Genomic DNA, 20,000 nt, shown 5'->3' with positions numbered 1-20,000 from the left:
TTAGAATGAAGCTTATATTTCTATCTTTCTTGTGACATATAAAACTCTTACGTTTATTAAGGAATCTGTGTGAAATAGGCATGGTTCTGAGATGAATGCTGCGGTTTTCGAGCTCGACGCGCGGCAATGGATGCCTTAAACATCCAGTGGGTGTTATTGGACCCTATACCCATTTTATTTGTGGTTGGAGCCCCATACCCATTCTATGGGTGGTTGGAGCCCCATACCCATCCTGTGGTTTGTAGTGGACGCCATACTCATCCTGTGGGTGGTATTGGACCCTATACCCTTCCTGTGGGTGGATGTGATCCCCATACTCATCCTGTGGGTGGATATGACCCTCATACCCATCCTGTGGGTGGTATTGGACCCCTTTCCTACCTAACAGGCGGTAGGTGACAATATACCCATCCTAGCTATAGTTGGTATAGTAGACACAATACCGTCCTGTTTGCAGTAGTTTACCCCATAGACATTCAAATGTAACATCGTTTTCTGTTAGCGTTCCTACAAAACATTCTTTAAAGATTTTTAAAGCCAAACTATGGTATATAATATTGATTGGTGAAGCACTGTTATTCTATGTAATAATTTATAGTGCTTATTATAATTTACTAAGAACAACTAATATTTCTCAAAACAAAACTACGAGCCTTCAATAGGATATAGCTGATCTGTAATATTATAAGAGCATGGACAACAGTAGGTAAATTTCACAACCCATGTGGGACCTGAAAACTACAATTTTCCTTATAATTGAACCAATCACGAATATTCTGCTATCTATGTTGACGGACGGGTACTGTGACACGTAAATTGGTACGTGAGGAAGAGTTTGGGCCTTGGTAAAAAAAGTAACTGGGAATATATCACATATTTACTAATTCATATTCAACATATTGACTTTAAGCATTAAGTCATATATGTGCTGTCTTGTGTGAGAACGGGTTGGTCCTCTAGTGCGTGTGCCCCTTGTGTTAAATAGCCTGTCTTTATCAACTCTGTCGATTCCCTTGAGAATCTTGAATGTGTTGATCATGTCCCCCCTAACTCTTGTGTCTTCCAACGAAGTGAGGTTTAATTCCCGTAGTCTCTCCTCGTAGCTCATACCTCTCAGCTCGGGTACTAGTCTGGTGGCAAACCTTTGAACCTTTTCCAGTTTAGTCTTATGCTTGACTAGATATGGACTCCATGCTGGAGCCGCATACTCCAGGATTGGTCTGACATATGTGGTATATAATGTTCTGAAAGATTCCTTACACAAGTTTCTAATTATTTCAATGTGGTGGTCACTCATCGTTACTTTTTGACTCATAATAGCAACTTAGTGATTCAATATGGTGAACAAAACATTCAGATACTTATATATAATCTGTGTATATAGTGTAATAACCGACAAAGTATTTGTTCACTGTTTGATGAACATAATTGAATCAACAATATGCACACCATATTTTTGAGTACAGCAATGATTCACTCATTTTATTTTATAAATATATCACACTACACACTATTGAATAATATTACAGCAAAAAAACTACGAAAAATCAATCAGAGACATTGAAATAATTAGGTAATTATCTCTTTGTGGCAACTCCAGCCTGACAGCTGGCGAGCAACAGACCGTCTGGGACGCACGCTGAGTCAGCGCCTGTTTTTTGCCAGACTTCCCTGCCCTATAGCGGGCAATATATGCCACTTACGATTTTTTTATTATTTTTCCCATGATCAGTGAACACAAATTAACAGGTTTAGATTATTTTTTTTTTTTTTTTTTTTTTTTGTATGCACCTGTGAGTGACATGCTAAGTAGCCAGGCGCCATTTAAGGGTTAACCAAAGGTAAAAACAAGAGGGACTTACCCAGGAGGCGGTCACCACTCGCTCCTCAACTCAAAGTCGAGACCACTGGGACAGCCCAAAGCGCGTCCCCACCCACCAGGGCCGTGGTGCACAGGTAACGGCGAAGAGCCAAGACCGGAAACGACACATGATGCACCACAGGCCAAACCAACCACGCATCAACAACCCAGGGACCCCTCCGGAAAGCAGCAGTCTCATTCTTTGCCAGAAAAGGAGACTGCTGCAAATGAACAAACCAACCAGGCTCTGTCAACGCCTCTTTTTTGACAGACTTCCCTGCCCTATTGAACTCAAAATATGCCACCTATGATCCCCCCCCCCCCCGGTGATCAGGGAACACAAACGAACACTCTTTTAAGACGAAAGAATTTTTTTTTTTTTTTTTTTGTGCTTGTGGGTGTTGAGGCAAAAATGGCCCTTAACGGCAAAAGGGTTAAAAAGGGAGGAGACGCGGGAAGACCCCAGGTTCAGACACCGAGCAAGCAGCGCCTGAAACCAAAGCTGGACCTGCCACCAAGTGGCCAACAGGATTACTCCCTTGTCATGTCTCCAAGCGAGCCGGTACCTGAAGCAACAGCAGAACCAGGGTAAGAAGTACAGGTAACCCCAGCCTCAACTAGTCCAGCCTGAATACATCTACCTGGACAGCCTCACAGACGGGGAAGGGTGCCACATAATTCGGGAGAAGTCTTGACCACGCTGATGCGAAGAGGCCCACCTCCGGGAGCCTGTTTATCCGGCAGTGCCAACTGGGGCCTCGTAGCCTGGTGGATAGCGCGCAGGACTCGTAATTCTGTGGCGCGGGTTCGATTCCCGCATGAGGCAGAAACAAATGGGCAAAGTTTCTTTCACCCTGAATGCCCGTTACCTAGCAGTAAATAGGTACCTGGGAGTTAGTCAGCTGTCACGGGCTGCTTCCTGGGGGTGGAGGCCTGGTCGAGGACCGGGCCGCGGGGACACTAAAGCCCCGAAATCATCTCAAGACGACTCAAGATAACCTCAAGAATGAGTTGGCATCGGGTGTCCATTCCGTGGACATGGAAATGAACTGCGACAGGCCGAGCAGCAGCAGGAAAATGACCAGGGGGGGCGAGGACAAAACCAAAGTCGAGGCAACTAACGCCCCACCCCCCACCCCCAAGTCTGGGTCCCTATAACTTAAACGAGGTAGCATCGGGGCATCTGGGTGAGCAATCAACCTAGTGCGCTGCAGCAACCTAAAAAGGCGCATGCAACACCGAAGTCACCTGCACCCGAGTATCAAGATCAGTGGACTGGGTGAACTGGAATACAAGCAAGGAACACCACTCGCAGGACTCTAGGTCAAAGATGTCACCGACCCAACAAGCAGCCTTTAGGAAGCAGAACAGGCGATTGTCACCCTGAGACAAGAGGACAGACCATCCTTCAAACTCGCATGAAGATGGGACCCAGGGGACACATCCATCGGTCCACTGAGCCCCAGTGGGGGTTTCCAGGGGCCCTTAGATGCTCTGCTAAGGGAAGCCCAGGAAAGGTACTGCTAACCGGCACCCCAAACTACCAAGTGAACTACTAATTGCTGAACCCGTGATGTGTATACACATACGGGGGACCTTGTGGAGGACACCAAGAATACATATATATATATAAGGGTAAACACCACCAAGGGGCAGACCCTTCAGCAGGCAGAAAACAAATACAAAATAACCCCCCCCCCCCTACGAGGACAACATCACAGGCGGAACAGAGCCGGTCTCCATATTATGGTGAAAACCAGCTGCACAGTACCTTGCACCCCTACCAGTGACAAAGCTACTTCCTACCAAGAGGCAATCGGGTGCATGAAACACTCCAGCCGACTCCAAAATGGAGGGGGGGGTGGGGGCAATCACCGAGCAGCTAAAGACCATGGCAAAGATAGGACCCAAGCGACCTATGGAAGATAACCCAAAGCCCCAAGGGCAGTGCTTACAGGGCACCTAGAGAAGGTAACCCTAGGTGCATGCAGCCCGAGTACTGGTAAAATTTCTCCTGGCTTGCACACCATCATAGGACAAGATCACACCACAAGACACAGCACCGGGTTAAAGGACAAAGTCTGGAGCCAGAGTCACACGACCGCCAGGTCTCACATCAGCCACAGAACTGGGGGGAGGTGGATAGCCAGTGGGGGGGAAAGAGGGGGGGGGCTGAAGGTCCCCCCCTCCCTTCACCCTCCAGGGGAGGGGGAGCTACGAGACAGCGGCACAGTAACTGTTGCGACACCATGATCATTTTTAGTTTGGGGAGTTTTGTCCAACAGTTCAACTTTCAATAGCAATTTTTAACCAGATAAGAGTTTGTTTTGGGATGCCTACCTTGTTGGGTACCTGACCCGGTCGATGGCTGACATAGAATTCCTCCAACCACACAGAGGTTTCTATAGGCCATTGCTCCTCATGCCCCTCTGGGGGTGCCAGGTTCTGGCTCGTGGTCCCCAGTAGGCCTAAGAACTCCATTCACTTGACTCGTGCCAGGGTCTAATACATTCATATCAGCCCGGATAGCTCCAGGGAACCGACAGGGCTCTCCCCCAGAAATACTACATATGCAATTTATTGTAATTTACTATTTATCCTGGGGATTGGGTTGGGGGCAGGTGATTGTTGTAATAAATAAAAGAATTTTTACTTTGAAACATTACAGTCCCCAGTTACATTACAATCAAATTGGCATTAAGCCCTCATGAATCTTATTAATTGACCCTTATCGTCAGAAAACTTTGCTCCAGTTATGCACATCTTAACATATATCGGTAATATAACAAGACAGGACAACAACAAATGACAATGCAACAAGCAGTAACAATCACTTATGACAATGCAAGACATTATAGTAGGTATCAAGTTCCCTATTCTTGATATAACCATCACTAACTTCTTACATTTTCACAATATGCAATACATAATAAACAAGAAACTCACCTAACTTCTCGGTGCATAAAATTTTTAAAAACTTTGTACTCAACCCAGGACCTCTCTTCTGTATTGACTCGATAAGGTATTTCAGCTGAAAAGAAATAAATAAATTATCTCAACTTGCCAAAGTACCTCTTCACATGAGCATTTTTAAAAGTGCAAATTATCATTAAGTTTTCTAGGTCTTTTGATTTCAATTGGAGGAAAGCATGTCCCCACCCTTGTACACATCCCCAACACAAACATTATGAATACTATTACAAACAAACATACCAATGCTTGTGAACATTAAGTACAGTAAACCCTCACAATTAACACTACTTTATTATCAAAGTTATTATCTGTTGTGTGGGAAAGGAAGGGCTGGAATCTGTGTAATCTATCTACTTCGTTTATGGTCTGAGAGCTGTAGATGTGTGACGTGTGGTGTGGTCAATGTATCAATCTCTGCCACACACAAATGTTGACATTCATTCAGGAGAGAACCTACAGGCTCAATTATTAAGGTTTTAATGTTATTTGCTTTATTTGTACTATAGTTAATTCAGTCTAGTGTTGTGTTGAATAGCTATTTACATATGTACAACTGGCAAAAATGAGGCAAAAAAACAAAAACAAAATTAACACAAACTCATTAGTACTATGTTACTGAAATTTGTACAGTATAACATAAGCGAAGCGAGATGAAAAAGAATACTGGAGCTAAATAGTATAATATATTTTAAGATGCCCACATTGTTGCATTCACAGAGATGAAACAAAGGTAATATTTTAAATGAGGTATCCTAAAGGACTACACAATTTGGAAAAGTGACAAATTACAAAAGATTGAAAATTTGCCATGCCGGTGATTGAACACCTAAAGGTAACAGAATTAATAATCAACAACCCACAAGAAGTTAACAATATCACTGGAGATATGTAATCACAATGGTAGTGATAATCATAAATGCACGCAGTCCACAAGCAACACATGGACAGAGAAAGAGCTGGATGACAAAAAACCAGCGTTGAATGTAATGAAACGCCATTTTCCGAGTTACACGAAGAGACTTCCCGGAGCTACACCGGGCTGATATGTATATAATAGACCGTGGCAACAATCAGTCGAAGGAGTTCTAGGTCTACCGGGGACCAGAGCCAGAACCTGGCTCCCCCCCTCAAGAGAGGCACGATGAGCAATGGACTAAAGACACCCCTCGTGTAATTGGAAGCAGTCTTTGTCTGGCGTCTACCATACCAGGTCAGGCACCCAGAAAGGTAGGAATTCCAAAACTACTGCTGGTCAAAAATTACAAACCGTCACCACAACTGCCACGCATCTGTCTGAGTACCCCCCCCCCACCCCCCGGGAGGGGAATGTGGGGTTACCTCCACGGCAGTAACTCTCCTCGGTTCAGAGGCTGAGTATTAAAAATGAGAAAAACCGCCGACTGGGAGGGAGGGATGCCAGGGAGCCTCCGGGTTTCACCCAGAAAATGGCGTTTCATTACATTCAACGCTGGTTTTCTGTGGAGAGCCCCTTCAGCTCCCGGGAGCTACCTAACCAAAGATAAAGAAAAGAAAAGAAAAAGGGACTTACCAGGGAGACGGTCGTCGCTCGCTCCTCAACTTGAAGTCGAGATAATTGGCTGCAACCTGCGAGCCAAGGCGACACAAGCCCGACAAGGGCCAGGAGCATTAACAAGGTACCGTGCAACCAGGACCCTGTTCAACCTCGAAAAGCCCCGTGCCCGAAAGTAGCCCAGGACATTTCCAAAAAAAGCAGCCAAAGCCTTGAACTTACGAACGTCGTGGGCACGGGGATAGACCGCAGGCTGGCTAGACTGATTAATCCTGTGGACAACCTGGAAGACCCACGCCCTGGAATAGGGAAGAAGGGAAACTGGGTCAACCCAAAGAGCATCCCTGCTACGGAGGCCGTGACGCGCAAATAACGGTGAAGAGCCACAATCATACAAAAAGCATGATGCCCCCCCCACCCCCCGGCCGAACCAAGCAAGCAACAACCCAAGGACCCTTTTAGAAAGCAGCAGACTCATTCTTCGCCAGAAAAGAAGGAGACGGCTGCAAACGAAGAAACCACCACCAGAACCGAAAGAGCAGAAACCCCTGTGTTGGAGGAGAGCATAAAGCTCTCCGATCCAATCCCCTAGAGGCCAATGCCAACAAGAAAAAAAGTGCCTTAGAAATCAGTCCTGAACCGAGGGGGACCACCACAAACCAAAGAGAAGAAAGAAGAGAGCACCCGGTCCAACGACCAGGAGAGCTCAGGCGGCGCATGAGTAGGCCGGAGGTGAAACAATGCCCGAGAAAGCTTGCGGAACGGAACAGAAGTGACATCCATCCTAAATGCAAGCTGCTGCGGCTCCACCAGTGCCACACGACATTAGGTGACAGTATTTATCATAAGATGACTGTTCTGAAACAACCAAGAGAAAGGACAAAACAATCCGATTAGAAATCAACAATAACCTACTTAGACAAAAAGTGCCGAAAGGATCACCAAAAAATTTCATACTGCCATCGAGACGAAACTCGCAGGTGGGACACCAACAAAGTCACCTGATCACCATACAAGTGGTCATAAACCCGCATCAAAAAGACCAGATGCGAAGAGCAGAGAAGATTGAACCAGCCACATACTGGACCAGTCCGATCTGCTGAAAGAGGCGGAGCCGTGGGAAGATCCTGGGGTTCGGACAGCGAGTAAGAAATGACTGAAACCAGGCCTGGGTCGGCCACCAAGGAGCCAACAGGACTACTCTTCCCTGGTAAGTCTCTCCAAGCGAGCCAGGACCTGGAGCAACAACAACCGATGGGAAGAGGTACAGGTAACCCCTCCTCGACCAATCCAGCTGAAAGGCATCAACCCTGACGGCCTCGCAGTTTGGAAAGGGTGCCACATACACTGGAAGATGCCTCGACCAAGCCGATGTGATGGGGTCCACCTCTAGGATCCCGTACGTCCGGCAGAACCAACTGAACAAGTCGGCGTCGACCATCCATTCCGTGGATAGGGGAATGAACCGAGACAGGCCGTCCGCCAGGAAGTTTGACATCCCCTGAACGTAAACCGCCAGGAGAGCCAAACCCAGAGAACTCAGCAGATGAGTCACCTGAAGTGACCAGCCCCATAGCCAAGGACCACATCGAACCTCCGTGGTTCAGACAATGAACCACCAGGGAGCAGCCCGAATGGAGCCGAATCGTTGCTCCGTGAGCAACACGAACTCTCTGGAGCGAATGCCACACCGCCGCGAACTCCCACGCCGTGCTGTGAGACCAACAGAAGGACAGACCCCATCGACCCTGGCCGGCCTGGTGAGCACTGGTCACAAAACCCTAGCCAAGAGATGAGGCATCCGTGAACACATCCCACGAGGGCTCGGGGAGGAGTCAGGGCACAGAACCCGAACAACCCTCGAAGGAAGCCAGAGACGCAGCACCTGACGCAAGGATCCCGGGATCCGAACCAAGCGATCTCGAGAGCGGCAGAAGGGACGCCCCCGAAGAAACCAGAACAGCTGCCGACGCCAGATCTTACCCGACGGGTAGACCAGCACGGCGAAGTTCAGGCTCCCGCACCGCAATTTGAAAAACAGACTTGTGACCTGGGTGCTCTCCAAAAACAGTCTTAAGCGCAACCACAACAACGCTGCCAGAAGGAGATAGAAGGAAGCGGTCCGAGTCCCACTCAAGACCTAGCACAGTCTGAACCCGAAAGGGAACCAAATGGGACTTCCTCCAGTTCACCAAGAACCCAAACCCAGCAAGCTGGGAAAGAACCAAATCCATGGCGAGCTGACACGCGGATTAGCTGGAAGTCCACACCAGCCATTTGTCGAGGTAAGCCAGAACCCAAACTCCCATCAGATGCAAAAGGGTCACCACATCCCGAGAAAGGCGTGTGAACATGTGAGGTGCCAGATTCAAACCGGAAGAAAGGCAATGAAAGTGGTAAGCCTGTCGCCCCATGAAAAAACCGAGCCAGTCCCTAAACCCAGGATGAATCGCAACGTGCCAATACGCGTCCTGGAGGTCCAAAGACACCATCCAGGCACCCGGCGCCAAAAGCAGCCGGACTCGAGACAGTGGTCATCCAAAAGGAGAGGCAAAAGACCCAGGGGATCAGATGGGACAAGTCCATTATGAATTACAGATCTGCACAGTCCCGTTTCAGAACTGAACAGGCAAAGCGAAGAACAGACACCTCCTCCCTCAGAAACGGTGCATACAACTTCAAAACGACAGCTGGCACCCAAGCTGCCGAAGCAAGCACACCAGACACAGGCCCGGAACCCAGCTCCTCCACACCCACCCTGAGTCAGTCCGAAGACAGCAACAAGGAAAAAAAGTGCAAGACCGAAGCCAAGTGCCCACAGGCGTGCAAATCCTCGGCCACCAGGGATGCTGAAAGGGAGGGAACCTGCACGTGAAGCCGCACCTGACTGACATCATGAGGAAGGACGGGGGCGAACAAGCACGCATTGAGGTGCTCCAACTCGACCCCCAGGTAAATCTGAACGACGGTAGTCAACTCCCGCCATTCAAGTACGGATGGCAGGAGTACGACAGAACGAATGCCAAGCCCCAAATGAAAAGAAAAGTAAATAAAAGAAAAGGCAGGTTGCCAGCCAGGAAGACTCCCAGCAACTCGAAACGCACCCAGTAAGGAAAAGAGGTAGCCAAACTCGAAAAGCAGGCGGCTTCATTATCAAGACGTAATCCGGGTCTCGCAAGAGGTAAGCTGCAAGGGCCTCCCACACCTTCCTCGGTGGGATGCGGGAAGCCAAAAACTTCTGGAAGGAGGGGAACCGAAGAACCCAAGGAAACTCTGAACCGAACCCGGGGAGGAGAAACTTAACAAAATCGTACAGGGAGGGGGATAGGAAAAACCCCTCTTCTTGTAACAAGCCCCACTCCGAGGGTGCCAACACTCAAGCAGGGTCAATTGGGGCCCAAACCCCCCCCCCCCCAAGTCAACTCCTCCCCAGCCTCGGAATCCTCCACGTCAAGACCTGGGGCCGAGCTGTCCACCAAACCCTCTGCCTCTAGAGAAAATGCAGAGTCCACCGGAAAAGTTGGATGCAGGGGTGGCCCGCTGGCGCGACCCAAAAGCTCCGGCAGGAGGAACAGGCTCGAATGTCTCCGCCACCAATCCTGAAGGGGCAGTCCCTGAAGCAGCCCGAGTCTCACTACCAGGTACTGTATAATCAAAGTGAGGCAGCTGCGGGGCATCCGGAAAGGCAACCAACCTCACATGATGCTGCAACCTAAACCTCACAAGCAACGCTAAAGCTGCCTGCACCCGAATATCAGTCTCGGTGGACTGGGTGAACGGAGTACAAGCAAACACCACCACTCGCAGGACTCCAGGTCATAGGTGTCACTGACCCCAACAGGCAGCAAGGCAGAGGCAGGTGGTGTCACCCTGAGACAAGGGGACAGAGCAACCTTTAAACTCGCACAAAGCGAGGTGGAACTCGGAGGTCTCCATCGGACCACCGAGCCCCAATGGGGGTTTCCAGGGCCCTTAGGCTGACTGCTAAGGGAAGCCCAGGCGAGATACTGCTAACCGGTTATCCCAGAGCTACCAAGCAAACAAACTAAAAGCTGAACCCCTGCGACATGTGCAAGTATGGAGACTTTGTGGGGGACCACCAAAATCCTACAAGTGGTCCTACCACCACACAAGGCAGACCCTCCAATTAAAACAAAAGAAAAATCCTGCAAAAGCACAATGTCTCAAGGTGAACAGAACCAGTCGCTATGCGTATATCAGACAGCTGCACAGTACCCCGCACTCCAGCCAGCGACGAAACTACCTCCTACCCAAGAGCAAACAGGAGTAAGAACAACCCCAGTTGAACCCCAAGGGCGGGCAATCACCGAGCAACAATAGAACCACACTGAGGTAGCTGCTCCAAAACGGCTCATGGAAGATAACCCTAAGCCGCAAAGTCAGTACTCATGGGGCACCTAGGGAAGGTAGCCCTAGTTGCATGCAGCCCCAGTATTCTTGTGTTACTCCTGGCTCGCACACCACCAACACAGTAACAACACCGCTAAGCAGCACTGCGCAAAGTGTGGAGCCAAAGTCAATCAACTGTCACCAACACAACAGCCTCTTGAACTGAGAAGAGTATGTCGGCATGGTCATATGGGACCCCCCCCCCCTGGGGAGGGAGGGTGAGCAGACTGATGCACGGCGGTTGAGGAGACACGTTTGTTTCCTCGTTTTTGATTGGGGAAGTTCCGTTTGCTAGTTCGGCCTTCGGTTTGCAATTTTTGACCCGCAGTAGTTTGTTTTGGAATTCCTACCTTTCTGGGTGCCTGACCTGGTAGATAGCAGACGAAGACTGCTTCCAATTACACGGGGGTGTGTCCTTAGGCCATTGCTCCTCGTGCCTCTCTTGAGGGGGCCAGGTTCTGGTTCTGGTCTCCGGTAGGCCTAGAACTCCTTCGATTAACTGTTGCCATGGTCTAATATATATACATCAGCCCGGTATAGCTCCAGGGAGCCGAAGGGGCTCTCCACAGAAGAGACTGTCAAAAGTCCCACATTGTTGGAAGAGAAGAAGAAGTTGAACTAGAACATTGAGAAGTTGAACTAGAAACTTAACATACTGGAGAGGTGACAGACTGCCAACAAGGATGAAAAATTTTCTAAATGACAAAAATGGGAGCAGTAATCAGAGGGAATATAACAAGATTGAAGAAATATTACTGGTGGAGAACCACAGGGTTCAGTTCTTGCATAAGTAATGTTTGTCTATATGAACGATCTAACAGAAGGTATACAGAATTATATGAACAAGTTTGCTGATGATGCACAGCTTCTAGGAAAGAGGCTTGCACAATTGTCACGACCTTCAGGCTGACCTGGACAGAGTACATGGAGCAACACTTGGCAGATGGAATTCACGCATTATGGAACGTGAAATAGGAGAATATCGGCTATGCACAACCTACAAATTACTTGAAAAAGCTTTAAAAGAACTGAAAAATAAAGATCTAGGGGTGGTTGTGACTAGTAAACTGCCACCAGAGGACCACATAAAGCACTTTCTGCAAGGAGTCTTTGCTATGCTTTCTCACTCCACAATCACTTTTACATAAATGGATGGTGAAATATTAAATAAATCATTCACAACTTTTGTAAGACCAAAATTGAAGCTTGCAGCAGTGCATGGTGCCCATCTCAAAAAAACCTATCAATAAACTGGAAAATGTGCAAAGATATGCTACTCACTGGCTTCCAGAACTGAAGAACAATAGCTACGAGGAGAGGCTACTGAAATATCAAATGTAGTGTAGCATTGTCTGTATGTACTACTCATTCATTGCCACACACTTTACCAAGCTATCATTATTGTTCAATATACCTGGACAGATGCATCTGTACCAGTTCTTTGCATCACTTTTCCACACCACAAGCTCTAGCAAGACTGAGAAGCAGTGATCCCAACAAAAACCTTAGCAACAAAAATTTGTTTTCAACAGGAGCTATAAAAAAAGTTAGATTAGTTCAATTATTATTCACCCCATACCCATCCTGTGGGCAGTAATGGAAAATTTTAGAGGCACATAGACTGAACCTCTATATTTTTTAGCTAATCAAGTTACTATCTTGATAGGTTAATTACAAACTGTAATGTACATTGCTATCCTGTATCAACAATGGGTTCAAAACCAACCACAAGAACAGTGTCTAAGGTAAGCAACATGTATACAATTATGTTTATCTGGCACACTGCCTCCCCATCCACCGGACTGCAGTGGAAATGTTACCATCATCCACATTTACTACCAACAAGTAACAAACTGGGGAATAAAGTTCCCCAGTTTGAATAATGAATAAAGTTCTGCACTTACTTTGATTTGAGTCGAGGTATCCATGAGAGGAGATCTCACAAGTGTGTTACGCAACTTGTCTTCTGTTATCATTGTTATGTACAACAGCAGCAGCAATAGCTTTGTCAACTCCACTTGACAACCTGAAGCAACATCTTCAAAGCAGATTAATTTTGGACCAGCAAAGTGATCTGCAATGTCAAAAGTTTGTTACAACGATGACAAAAATCTGTCTACATCAATTCCTAAAAACTACGGATATAAGAAAATATTATAATTATGCGCAAGATAAACCCATTTTTGCTCTACACTTTATTCGTGCAACTTTACTAAATACAGAAAAAACTCATTAACATACAGAGGGTTCCCTGCTCTAATGAGCTATACTCAAATTCCTGGTGATCCAAACAGTGTGTTTGGTGCAAATTATCAATGGAATCAACAAAAATTCATTTCCGTGAGGTAACAGTGGCCTTAGCTGCCACTAAATTTGGCCGTCATTGTAAAATATTGTACAGTATAAATTTTGTTTAAAACTTAAATACAACATTTTATAAAATAAATGATAAAATAATAGCTAACAAAATATCCAGAGCGGCAAGGAGTGACTCATTATTGCACCATGTGGATTGTCCATGCTAATTTTTTTTTAATGATCCAAAATTTGCTATAATACAGAAAACTTTAATACAAAATAAAATACAAAATGTTATTTATACAACATTTGATATAATTATAAAATTTACATTCGATCTAAAATATAAAATTTTATATTTATATATAAAATACTAAAGTACAGTATTAGGAAGAAAAAAAACTCAAGCTATATACAATTATTATTAATGATTAAAATTAGCAAACTGGCATGAAAATATTCCCAAGCCAGTGTGATACTATGCTTCCAACAGCACCTGGCATTGACAATGTTGTCACTGTACTTGTCCTGTAAGACCACATGTCTTGCAGGGGCAACCCTGGTGCTCAACGTGGTAAGAAAAGTAGAAATGTATTGTGACTGGGCAGGAAATTATTGACTAGTATCTGTCCTAAGATACCTCCCACTACTTAGTGTGAGGTTGCAAGAGGTTGCGTGAGGGTGGCACCCTCGCATTTAAGCAGCACTTTAATCTGCAGATATAGCTTCTCTGCACAAGGGGAGGGTAGTAAAGCTTTGGCAGATGCAGGCGATGAGTCACAATAACGTGGCCAAAGTATGTTGACCAGATACTCAATCGACTTGAGAATGGTCCAGGACGGACCGAAACGTCGTCGTCCCCTTCACATTCTGGTCTGGTCAACAAGCTTTGGCAGAAATTATACACTAGTTGCACTAACATCACTCATAATAAAAGCTTTTGAGAGTGATTAGGAATCAAATTTCCAGTTTTATGGAAAATATTGAGCTACACTGGTGGTACTGAATAGATGAGGAGCCCTCCAAGTCACACAAATATTTACCTAACATAATCAAATCAACCTATCAATGCTATCTAGCCATAAATAAAGCAAAATTTGGAAAAATTACAATGTTAATGCGAGCAGCCATAAATGTCATGGCCTAAATTGTGAATGACTGCAAGAGAAGAACTATCACTCAAATTGTGCAGGCTAATATGCAGGCTAATATAATCTCTGGGCTAATATGCCCAGAGATATGTAAATATACAGCAGTGTTGATAAGGGCTAGTGGATTCCATCCACCCATATGAGTGGATGGAATCAACACTGCTGTATATTTACATATCTCTGGACATATTAGCAATATGCTATCCTAAATAACACTAAAGATGGTGGAAATATGGGCTCTCTCCAAGTCAGCCTCACCTAACCCCCAAAGACATTACCTTGCATTGATTTCGGGAATCAGCGTTCCCACAGCCTGATTTCTAACCAGGCCTCCTGAAATGTCACAAGACATTTTCTTCAATTATTAGGATTTTATGCTATCCACGAATGCAGAGGTACCAAATGATACATATAACTGGGTTGCACTAAATATAAATGTATAATCTTATAAAGTATTCATTCAGCTAATCAAGCAAACCAGACATAAAACAACCTAAAATTAAGGGAAAATGGAAGTCATTATTAATAAACAAAATATACTACCTGTACCTACCTTTGATTATGGCATCTAGCCCTGGTATTAGGGAAATTATATCCGACTTTTGTACATCTTCATTTTTCCTGCAAATAAACATTGCAAAATTAACTTAAGCAGACGACAATAAAACAACAAAATGTAATGGGAAAAAAATTTCCAGTCAAGTAAATGGACCAACCTGGAAATTATTATACAATACAGTATTCATAAATACAAACACACATGAACGTATCACCAATAAAAGCAACACCAATGGAAGGGCACAAGAATAACAGACATAAGCTGTTGCCAGTACGTCAGAGATGGCAGTAACAAAAACAACTGCAATGAGCAAAGCTCCCAATATCTGGAGACCTCATCACCACTGTTTCCCCCTTTCATGGGACAGGAAGACATACACCACATCTTGAAAATAGAAAGGCAACAGGAGAAGTGCGATTCCAAAAAAACGAAACTCCATCCACTCGTGAACATAAACCGGCTTTACTGCCACATGTAAAAGGGGCCTGACAGCCGAGTAGACAGCACTTCAGATTTGTAGTCCCGAGGCTCCGGGTTCAATCCCCAGTGGAGGCGGAAACAAATGGGCAGACTTGCTACCCTGATACCCCGTTACCTAGCAATAAATAGATACCTGGTAGTTAGACAGCTGCTACGGGCTGCTTCCTGGGGGTGTGTAACAAAAAGGAGGCCTGGTCGAGGACCGGGCCGCGGGGAAGCTAAGCCCAGAAATCATCAAGATGACTTCAAGAAGATAACCTTATACTCTACTGTCTGTACTGTAGCAACATACACCGCCACCATTGCTACACTCCAATGCTATTTCCACAGCTACACCCCAAAGCTAAATACAGACAGATGTAAAGTGCTTCCCATGCATTACTTAAAAACTGTCGAACATTTGCCACCTTAACACTTTTGAGGCACCGGGCCCAGGACCTCCCCACTACCTCAGGTGGGCTTGGGCGTTCCGCGGGAGCGCGAGGGAGAGTGCGGTAAATTCTGAAAAGTGCATAATCTTTTCAACTTTGTCAGCTCAATTCTCGTCCTAAGATATTCAATTTGGTATCAATATGTTCGCAATAGAATTCTCTACAGGACTAATTGCATATAAACTCCAAAAGCCCGGCTTGTAACGGGGGGTGGGGGAAATAGCTCTCTTGTCCATTATTCCACCCCCCCAGTTAACTAACAAGGCCGGGGGAAACAGCTCTCTCTAGTCCGTTATCCCGTCCTCAGTTAGCTAACTATTCTAGGGCACCTCCAGAGTTCCTACGGCAGCCTCTCTCGTTCAACACCTTGTAACCTAGGTATTTGACTACCTAGGTGCGGGTACTACAAGGCGCTGTAACTTGATCAGCTACCCGAAACTCTAGAGAGAACTCTAGAGTACATTTCATTGCTACAACCGCATAAGAGAAAAGGGAAGAAATGGATAATGAAGTAGTTAGTGAGGGTTTGGGGTGAGAGAGGTAGTGAGGTGGTAGGAGTGAGGAAGGTCGTTAGTTGAAAGGGAGAGTTCAGAGAGGGGTGGAGGGAGAGGGGTAGATAGGCAGAAGTAGAAGAGTAGATAGTGGAAGTCGAAATGTTGCCACCATCCATTCTAGACCATTACATACAAGACAAGGAATGGAACTTGTCTGTATCACCATATTCTCAAGAGGTCATTATTAGTATGTTCCATCTGAATCATGTACTCATTAAAATCCTGAACCCAGTAACCGCAGAGGCTTTCTCACCTCAACTCAAAAACTCTAGGGAACAAAGTTAAAGACAATTTAAATAATAAATTCAACAATTATATTTTTCATGATAAGTATCATAATTTAAGCCATTCAACTTAATGTTCAAGAAATGTTCAAGAAACAAAGTGCAAAGCGAGTCATCATCCAAGAATTCGAGAACCCTACAACTTGACTGCCCCTGATCCTCACACAACAGTTGTAAACACGACCAAGTCACCTTAATGTTCAACTCACCAGGTGTCTGCCTATAGCTGGATAGAGGGGGGAGGGGGGGGGGGTCTGTAGTTGACAGAGACTGTCTCGCCCTGCCGGCTGACAGCCTCCCTGGCTAGGCCGTCTTCTCCTCTGCTCTGCTGGCCCCTATTCTATCTCTATGCTCTGCTCTCCGAGTATATATTGGGAAACCTAGTAGCTAACTCCGCCCACAAGTAGATAGCCCGAAGCACTCTACCAAGCCACTCCTTAAACGTCGGCATGTTTGAAGGCCAATTATCAGATTAGCGGAAGCAAGGTGGAATTCGCATGATCTGACCTCAGGTCACTTGGGGTCATTAACGCATAGAGGTGTGAGACTCAGGCCGACCAAACTGGCGCCTCTCAAATCCTTGTCTGTGACTCATGAACTATATATATTTTTAAATAAAACTAAACCAAACATCTTACGGTGTTACAGGCTTACCAGCTTACCATCCGCAACTAACAAAGAAAGTGAGAGTAAGTTACCCGGGAGCACACAAGAGTGGTAAAATGTTAACACTTTTCAGTTTTGTCAACTCAATTCTCGTCCCAGGTCTTTCATTTTGGTATCAATATGTTCGCAATTGAATTCCCAACAGGACTATATGCATATAATATAAAAAACAGCAGCGATCTCCACCCGCCGACATGATGAAAACAGGCCCGGTTACAAGAAAGAGAGCGCTGCGCCACCCCAAGGCACTTCTCACTATGAAAAGTGAATATTCTTTTCAACTTTGTCATCTCAATTCTCGTCCTAGGTTTTTCAATTTGGTATCAATGTGTTCGCAATATAATTCTCTACAGGACTAAATGCATTTAAAGCCCAAAAGCCCAGCGAGAAAGTGAGAAAGTGAGAGCGTGTTACCCAGCAATAAAATGTGTACACTCTCTTCACTTTGGACATCTCAATTCTCGTCTTAATTCTTTCATTTTGGTATCATTGTCTTCGCAATAGAATTCCCTACAGGATTATGGAAATATAAAGTCCAAAAGCCCGGCGTACCATCCACAACACGCAGGGAAAGTGACAGAGCGTTACCCCCGTGAGCGCTAATAAAGAGCAATAAAATGGGTATTCTGTTTTCAACTTTGTTACCTCAATTCTGGTCCTAGGACTTTAGTTTTGGTATCAATGTATTCACAATGAAATTCCCTACAAGAGTATATGCATATAATGTCCAAAACCGCAGCAAGACCTTCCCGAAAAAAACGCTACTGTTGCCGCACTTAGGACTCAATGCCGAGTCCTCACCGAACTTGCCCCTATTTTGCGGAGGACTCAATGCTGAGTTGTCGCCGGGCGAAAGTGTTAAACAGATTCCATGTGCTAAAGCGTTCAGCGATTCAAATTCCGGTAACCAGAATCTCAGGCCAATCCATATGAATGTGTTCATAATTTTTGTTAGCAGAGGAAGTAACTGGGTTGTGGTACAAAAAGTGAACCCCTGAGCACTGAAAATCAGTACCCCAAACCAACAATGCACTTTGCACAAGATCCATATTTCTGACATTATATATTCATGAAGAATTACAAAAACTACTATCACATGCCTAAAACATCATTTGGAGACGAAGCGAAGATACTGTATTGGCATTATCCCCGCCACTTAAATCAGCGGAGATTGTATCACTCCACAAAGGACACTGTACAGCAGATGTAAAAAGTTATACACCAATAGCACTAATATTACAAACAAAAGAATTCTTTTAAAGTGTTAAGAAGCAGAATTACAACATCTAGAACACGCAGCACATGGAATTATAACATCTACAAAATTCTGGACAACATGGGTTCAGAACAGGGTGCTCCTGCCTCTTCTCAATTGCTAGTCCATGACATGGCCTTGCATGTTATGGAAGACAAACAAAAATATTGATGTAATATACAGTACACAGATTTCAGGAAAGGTTTTGACAAATGTGACCATGGTGTTATTGCACACAAAAGGAATTACTTGCAAAGAAAGATGAATCCTTAATTTTCTAACAAAACCCAAAGAGGAGAGTAATAGACAACACGGTAAAATTTGAACTATCCACCATGAAACGCTCTGTTTCCCAGGGTAATGTGCTTGCTCCAGTACAGTATTCTCTCATTCTTATATCAGATACAGACAAGGACACAAACTATTGTATGTTATTCTTCGCAGAATGGATTAGGATTTTTGAGTAGAAAATACTGACACATTCCGTATCACTTCACCCAGATTTTAGGCAAATTTCCCGGCACCCTCTTCAATTTTGATGCAGTTTGGTACATTTATAGATCTTGGTGAGAAAGTTAATGACATCACATTTGTAGCCAAAACAGTTTAATATGCAACCTTCAATTTTGCAGAAGGGGTTAATTTTCTGAGGTCATGCCGTATTTCAAGAGGATATATGTTAATTTCTTTTGGTGTTAAAAAACAGGTAATGTATTACAGTACTTTATTGGCTTAGGTCAGGGTGCATTTAACACCGGCATTGTTCTTCCATGTGTCAATGTTTCACTGGTGCTAGTTCCTACATGTTACCTCTTAGTACCTAAGGTTTGTCCTCTGTAGTGCACTCAAAATTCATACATCTTAACTTGGACTAAGTTACAGTCCCATGTTAAATTTAGCTATTGTTAATTTACTCAAGTTAAATTTTACCTAATGTTAATTAACAGGGATCTTATCATATACAGTATATGGAAAAAGGAAAATATGGTTCAAATCTACAAAAAATGGTAGCAGACCCAGCGATTGCAACAGCGGCGAAAGGGCGACCCTGAAGATACCAGAACAGCTTCCGAAGGCAAACCTTGCCCAGCGGGAAAACCAGCAAGGCAAAGTTCCGGCTCCCGCACAGCTGCTTGAGCAACCACCGAAGTGACCCTGGTCCCCTTCAGATACAGCAGACGACAGGACAGCAACCAGAGCAAAACCATGGGATGAAGAGAAATGGATGCAGTCCAGGAATCCCACATGAGACCCAGACAAGTCCGAACCAGAGATGGAACCAGATGGGACTTCCACCAATGCACAAGGAACCCGAACCCAGCAAGCCGGGAAAGAACCACGTCCCTGACTAGCAGACAAGTAGACCAGCTGGGAGCCCAAACCAACCAGTCACCGAGGGAGGGCAGAACCTAAATCCCTAGCAGACGAAGACAGGTTGCCATGACCCGGGTCAACCTCGTGAACACGCGTGGTGCCAGATTAAAGTCGAAAGGAAGACAACGAAAGCGGTAAGCCAGACGCCCAACCCCAAAACCTAGCCAATCCCT

At 45.3% G+C, this 20,000-nt stretch overlaps 2 protein-coding genes across 3 annotated transcripts in view; one reads left to right on the top strand and one right to left on the bottom strand.

Moving 5' to 3' along the window:
- Window positions 1-20,000, top strand: part of LOC123769148 (acyl-coenzyme A synthetase ACSM3, mitochondrial) — a 401,722-nt gene that overhangs the window by 111,596 nt on the left and 270,126 nt on the right. The gene's annotated exons all lie outside the window — the stretch shown is intronic.
- The window catches only part of LOC123769138 (putative leucine-rich repeat-containing protein DDB_G0290503), a 273,502-nt gene that overhangs the window by 236,531 nt on the left and 16,971 nt on the right, over window positions 1-20,000 (bottom strand). The window contains 3 exon segments of the mRNA XM_069316913.1: window positions 4,808-4,892; window positions 12,680-12,849; window positions 14,778-14,845. Coding sequence (XP_069173014.1) covers window positions 4,808-4,892; window positions 12,680-12,849; window positions 14,778-14,845 — 323 coding nt within the window.

The sequence above is a fragment of the Procambarus clarkii genome, chromosome 86 (genome assembly GCF_040958095.1).
Source record: "Procambarus clarkii isolate CNS0578487 chromosome 86, FALCON_Pclarkii_2.0, whole genome shotgun sequence".
NCBI classification, from domain to species: Eukaryota; Metazoa; Arthropoda; class Malacostraca; order Decapoda; family Cambaridae; genus Procambarus; species Procambarus clarkii.
The sequence above is the reverse complement of the archived record's forward strand: the minus strand, read 5'-3'. Positions and strand labels throughout refer to the sequence as shown.